Below are 6,000 nucleotides of genomic sequence, written 5' to 3' on the forward strand. Positions count from 1 at the left end.
CTTAATTTCTCTTTCAGATTTTTTATCCTTAGTGTTTAGGAATGCAAGAGATTTCTGTACATTAATTTTGTATCCTGCTACTTTACCAAATTCATTGATTAGCTCTAGTAGTTTTCAGGTAGCATCTTCAGGATTCTCTATGTATAGTATCATGTCATCTGCAAACAATGACAGCTTTAATTCTTCTTTTCTGATTTGGATTCCTTTTATTTCTTTTTCTTCTCTGATTGCTGTGGCTAAAACTTCCAAAACTATGTTGAATAACAGTGGTGAGAGTGGGCATCCTTGTCTTGTTCCTGATTTTAGAGGAAATGGTTTAAGTTTTTCACCATTGAGAACAATGTTGGCTGTGGGTTTGTCATATATGCCCTTCATTATGTTGAGGTAAGTTCCCTCTATGCCTACTTTCTGGAGAGTTTTTATCATAAACAGGTGTTGAATTTTGTCGAAAGCTTTTTCTGCATCTACTGAGATTATCACATGGTTTTTATCCTTCAGTTTGTCTTTCTGGAGAGTTTTTATCATAAACAGGTGTTGAATTTTGTCGAAAGCTTTTTCTGCATCTACTGAGATTATCACATGGTTTTTATCCTTCAGTTTGTTAATCTGGTGTATCACATTGATTGTTGTATATTGAAGAATCCTTGCATTCCTGGGATAAACCCCACTTGATCATGGTGTACGATCCTTTTAATGTGCTGTTGGATTCTCTTTGCTAGTATTTTTTTGAGAATGTTTGCATCTACGTTCATCAGTGATATTGGTCTGTAGTTTTCTTTTTTGTTACATCTTTGTCTAGTTTTGGTATCAGGGTGATGGTGGCCTTGTAGAATGAGTTTGGGAGTGTTCTCCCCTCTGCTATATTTTGGAAGAGTTTGAGAAGGACAGGTGTTAGCTCTTCTCTAAATGTTTGATGGAATTCTCCTGTGAAGCCATCCGGTCCTGGGCTTTTCTTTGTTGGAAGATTTTTAATCACAGTTTCAATTTCAGTGCTTGTGATTGGTCTCTTTATATTTTCTATTTCTTCCTGGTTCAGTTTCAGAAGGTTGTGCTTTTCTAAGAATTTGTCCATTTATTCCAGGTTGTCCATTCTATTGGCATATAGTTACTTGTAGTAATCTCTCATGATTCTTTGTATTTCTGATGTCAGTTGTTACTTTGGAGAGTTCGATATTTTTAAAGAAAACTTTTGGGAAGTAAAGCAGTACTTTTGCAATAGTAATAATCATTTACATTTATATTTTTGATTTTTTATTTTCATAAGTACGCAACTAAAACTCTATAAACTTTTGCAATAGTAATAATCACCACTTATATTTACTATTTTTTATTTTCATAAGACTGCAATAAAGTAAAATGATTAATCTATAATCATTTACATATTATAGGTAATAAAGTTACACAAAATCAAAAACGTGTATATAGCGAAATATATACCTAGTAAAATCTACAGGCACGGATAAAAAGATTCCCTTCTGAAGAGGGTAAACATTGTCAGAAGATATCAATCCTTGAAAAACTTCCAAAAAAATAGAAAGTGAGAAATTATTTTTATCTGTACAAGATTCATATTCCTGCTCTCTCCCAGGATTATTTCACTAATACTAAACATTTACTAGAATTTTTTGTATATGTTCACTGTAGAAATCACAGATTTTTTAAAGGAAAAGAATGCTTTTTTTAATCATATTTTTGTATATATTTTTGGCTAAGATAAGACCATAGTCTTCTTGATTTTATATATAATGAAATTGATTTTTTTTTCTCTCAATGATCTACCAAAGTACATCTCTGCAGGTCAACATACATCTGTTATCCATGCCACCTTCAATGGTCACATATTACTCCATACCAGATACACTGCAATTTATTTATAAACTCCTTTGAGTTCATCTTAATACATTGCTATTTTAAGCAGTGTTGAGAACAACAAATTGTATGTTACCTATCTCTAATTTATCTCTAATTATTTACCTCTAATTTGTATAAAGAGAATTGATGTGTAAAGGGAATATACATTTTTTAAATGTGGTACTTATCACCAAATTGCCTATTTGAAAAGTCAAAAGCAACTTAGACTTTAAACAGCAGTATAAGTACCACTGTTCTTCATCTTCACAAACTTTTTGAAGGGAAAATGGTTTTTCATTCCTCTTTAACTTAAATTCCTTTTCTTACCAGAAATGCTAAATTTTTTCCCTATATCCATTGGTCACTTATGTATATGCAAAAAAGTACTTTGCTTAATTTCAAATTAGAGGTTTTTTCCCCTTACTGATTTCAAAGAATTCTCTGTAAAATGAAGATATGTTTTCTTGCCTGATAGAAATACGTTGATATATTTTAAAAGCTCATTGTCTTTTATTTTGTTAATCTTCTTTTCTGATCTACAGAGGGCTTAAATTTTTTTATGTTGTTAAATCAACCTCCAGAATTCTTGCGTTTGAAGTCATTCTTAGGAAGGTCTTTGTCAGCACAAAAAATGTATAAATAGGAATTTTGTTTTCTTCTGGTCGTCTTCTCACTTTGTATATTTAAAATTTTTGATCTGTACTCCATCTGAAACTTATTTTTGTGAGATAAAAATCTAGTTACTTTTATCTAAATAGTTAGCAGTTTACTTCTCCACCATTTACAAACAATTAATTTTTTCCTTCTAATATGAAATGTCATCAGTTCAAGTTCTAAAATCTTACATATATTTGGGTGTTTGGGCATTTTCTATTCTGTTCCATTCACTTATCTGTCTTTTCAGTTGTTAGTAAATGAACAATTTGTGGGAACTTACAGCACATTTTTATATCTAGAAGGGCAAATCTTTGTCTACTACATAAAACTTTTAATTTCATCACAACAAATAAAGAAAGCATGTGTAACTCAAAAAATTTTAAACCACCATATGCTTATTTGGTTTAAATATGGGAAGACCATACATTTTAAGAAAATGAGTCTTCCTATTCAAGGACACAGCCATCTTCCCACTTCAAAGCTGTCTTCTAAGGTCCTTCAGTAGAGAACATATATACATAGGTGTACACTGATATAAAACGGATACTGCAGGCTTCCCTGGTGGCACAGAGGTTAAGAATCCGCCTGGCAATGCAGGGACACAGGTTTGAGCCCTGGTCCGGGAAGATCCCACATACCGTGGAGCAACTAAGCCCGTGCACCACAACTACTGAACCTGCACTCTAGAGCCCGCACACCACAACTACTGAGCCCAAATGCCACAACTACTGAAGCCCGCGCACCTAGAGCCCATGCTCCACAACAACAGAAGCCACCCCAATGAGAAGCCCACGCACTGCAACGAAGAGTAGCCCCTGCTCGCTCCAACTAGAGAAAGCCCACGTGCAGCAATGAAGACCCAACTCAGCCAAAAATAAATAAATTTTTTAAAAAAAGAATCCTCCTGCTAATACAGGGCACACGGGTTCGAGCCCTGGTCCAGGAAGATCCCACATGCTGCAGAGCAACTAAGCCCGTGCGCCACAACTACTGATCCTGCGCTCTAGAGCCGGCAAGCCACAATTACCGAGCCCACGTTCCACATCTACCAAGCCCACGTTCCACAACCAACTGAGCTCGCGCGGCTAGAGCCCGTGCTCCACAGCAAGAGAAGCCACCACTATGAGAAGCCTGCGCACGACAATGAAGACCCAACACAGCAATAAATAAATTAATTTTTTAAAAAGATACTGGATTGTATCTGAAGAATTTTTAGTCCAGAAGTTGATCTGTCATGAGAATTATTTTCCTCATTATGCACTTCTCTGTAACATATAACATTACGGTATAAAAATGTGTACATTAAAAATAAGATGCTGCTCATGTTTAATTTCGTTTCTGTGATTACTGACATTCTGTCAAATGACTTTAAAACTGTCAGTAAAGTGCTCTATAAGGGGAATCATGAGAGGGTCCGAAACCAGCTAAGGCTTTTGCTGCCTATAAAGTCTGCGGGGCGCGGGACCCCACGTAGGTGTCCACGAGCCTCGGAGGGGAAACTGACAGCAGGGGCCCCACCCAGGCCCGCCCCGCCTCCTCCCGCCCGCCCCGGTTACCTGTTCATCTTGTCCCTGTCGTTCAAGCCATTCTTCCTAAGCAACAGAATCTGCTGCACTTTGGCTACGTTGCCCACGCTGGCAGCTTTGTGGATCTTCCCGAGATCCTTGTCTCGGATGTGGTACTGGGGCCGGGAGTTGACTCGATTACCGCTCTCTCTCCGTGGGCTGGTGGAGGAGCCGAAGGGCGACTCGCCCTTCTTACTCCCGAAGCCGAAAATCTTCTTCATCGCAGAGCCTACAGGCTTCAGACACACCTCACCTCCCCCTCGGCTTCTCACAGTCTCCTGAGCCTAACACTAGCGGTACAGATAAGCCAACGCGATCTGGCCACAACCTCCCAGCTGGGCAGCTCCGCGGTTTCTCATCTTTCAGCCCAGAGTAACCCTAGCCAAGCGATACAGCTAAACACAGTGCGCGTGCGCGCCTTGTAAGAAGGCGTTACTGCGCTTGCGCACAGAGGCCCGGAGAGCAGGAGTGCCCAGTGCGCATGTGCGAGGCCCAAACGTCTGAAATCTCTGCGATTCTCTGTGGGCAGCGCTGGGTTCTTTTGCAACGTTGGTGCGAGCTGGCTGAGCGTTTCTGGACATTTGCAAACGTTAGAATCTCCCGTGAGAAAGTCGCCTTCGCATGCGACTGGGGCTAGAGTGGCTTGGAGCTTCAGGATGCTGAAGGCCTCGTCCCCCAGAGAGCTCCCCTAAAAAAACTCTCAAAATCTCCTTATCCCTCAGTTTATTCCTTTCCACATCTCTCTGGGCCCCAGGCTTTCTCCATGGAATTTAACAGATGTAACTACAGAAAACTGTTTTCATGGTTCCAGAAATTGTGGCAACAGGTGTCATAAAGTGCAAACTTAGGAGAAACCAACGCAATTTCTCCAGATGAAACGAAGATGCGTTTCGGCATGCCTCCTGACCCTCCCCTGTGGCCCAGCGTTGCGTCTGCACATTTTCTTCACTTATATTTTAGCTTTCGCTTTTATTTTCCCCTAATTAAATCTTTAATCAATTCAAGATTTATTTTGGAGCATGGTGTAACATTTGAGAAAAAGTGGTTATTCACTTGTCGCAAACAATCCATCTTTCCTCACCTAGTTTACCCCTTAACCTTACATTTAATTCTCGGATGTTTTTTCTGTTTCTGGGTTTTCCATTCTGGTCTGCTTCTTCTAGCGTCAGTAGTGTATAAAATATAAATATCTTATTACAGGTCCAAGGTTCCCCTCATTCTTCCTTTTCAGTATTCTCTTGGACATGTTTACCTCTACATTATTTGAGATGAATTTTTAATCACTATGGCAAGCTAAAGAGAGTTCTTAGTGAGATTTTGATTGTAATTAAGAGAATTTTAACTGAGAATCAGTCTCTTGTATCAGTGTATCCAGGTACATGTTATGTCTCTCAATTTGTCTTATGTCCTTCATTAGCCTTTGGTAGCTTTCTTCATTATGTAAATCCTGTACACTTCTTGATATATCTGTATCTGGGCTTTTTTTGGTAATGGTATATTATTCTTTCATTATAATTTGTAAATGATTATTGTTTGATATGTATTCTTTTGACAACTAGAGTGAAGAACTTTTTTAAACTATGATTTTGTAACAGGAGAAAGACTTGATAGTTTCTGGCAGTACTTAAGGAAGGCACAAACTGGTTGGTATAGAGTGAAGAATATTGTAGAATAGTATGCAGATAAAAAAAAATCAAGTAGAATGCAAACAAGGTACTCTGTTTTTATTGAAGTATAAGATCGTTGCTACAAATTTTAAAAATCAATATAGCTAAATTTCCTTAAAATTCTATTAGCCAAATTTTTCAGTAATTAGCTAACTAATAGGGACATCTAACTTTTGTGTTTCCTCTTAATAGTCTCTTTGCTCCTTTGCTTTATCCACCCAAATCTGTTTCCCACTCCTAAATCTAATCATCATAGTGAA

The 6,000-nt window shown here is 38.1% G+C and overlaps 1 protein-coding gene across 2 annotated transcripts in view; it reads right to left on the reverse strand.

Annotated features, from left to right (window-relative positions):
* Positions 1–4,476, reverse strand: part of ANKRD26 (ankyrin repeat domain containing 26) — a 93,695-nt gene extending 89,219 nt beyond the window's left edge. Inside the window, exon 1 of one of the 2 annotated variants that reach the window (XM_059056664.2) lies at positions 4,065–4,476. In XM_059056664.2, the coding sequence (XP_058912647.1) occupies positions 4,065–4,294 (230 nt within the window). In that variant the 5' untranslated portion in view covers positions 4,295–4,476. The remainder of the gene's footprint in view (positions 1–4,064) is intronic. The other variant, XM_067030267.1, reaches the window with a different exon arrangement.
* Between the last annotated feature and the right edge of the window lie 1,524 nt (positions 4,477–6,000).

Source organism: Kogia breviceps, chromosome 3, assembly GCF_026419965.1.
Source record: "Kogia breviceps isolate mKogBre1 chromosome 3, mKogBre1 haplotype 1, whole genome shotgun sequence".
In the NCBI taxonomy this organism is placed as follows: domain Eukaryota; kingdom Metazoa; phylum Chordata; class Mammalia; order Artiodactyla; family Physeteridae; genus Kogia; species Kogia breviceps.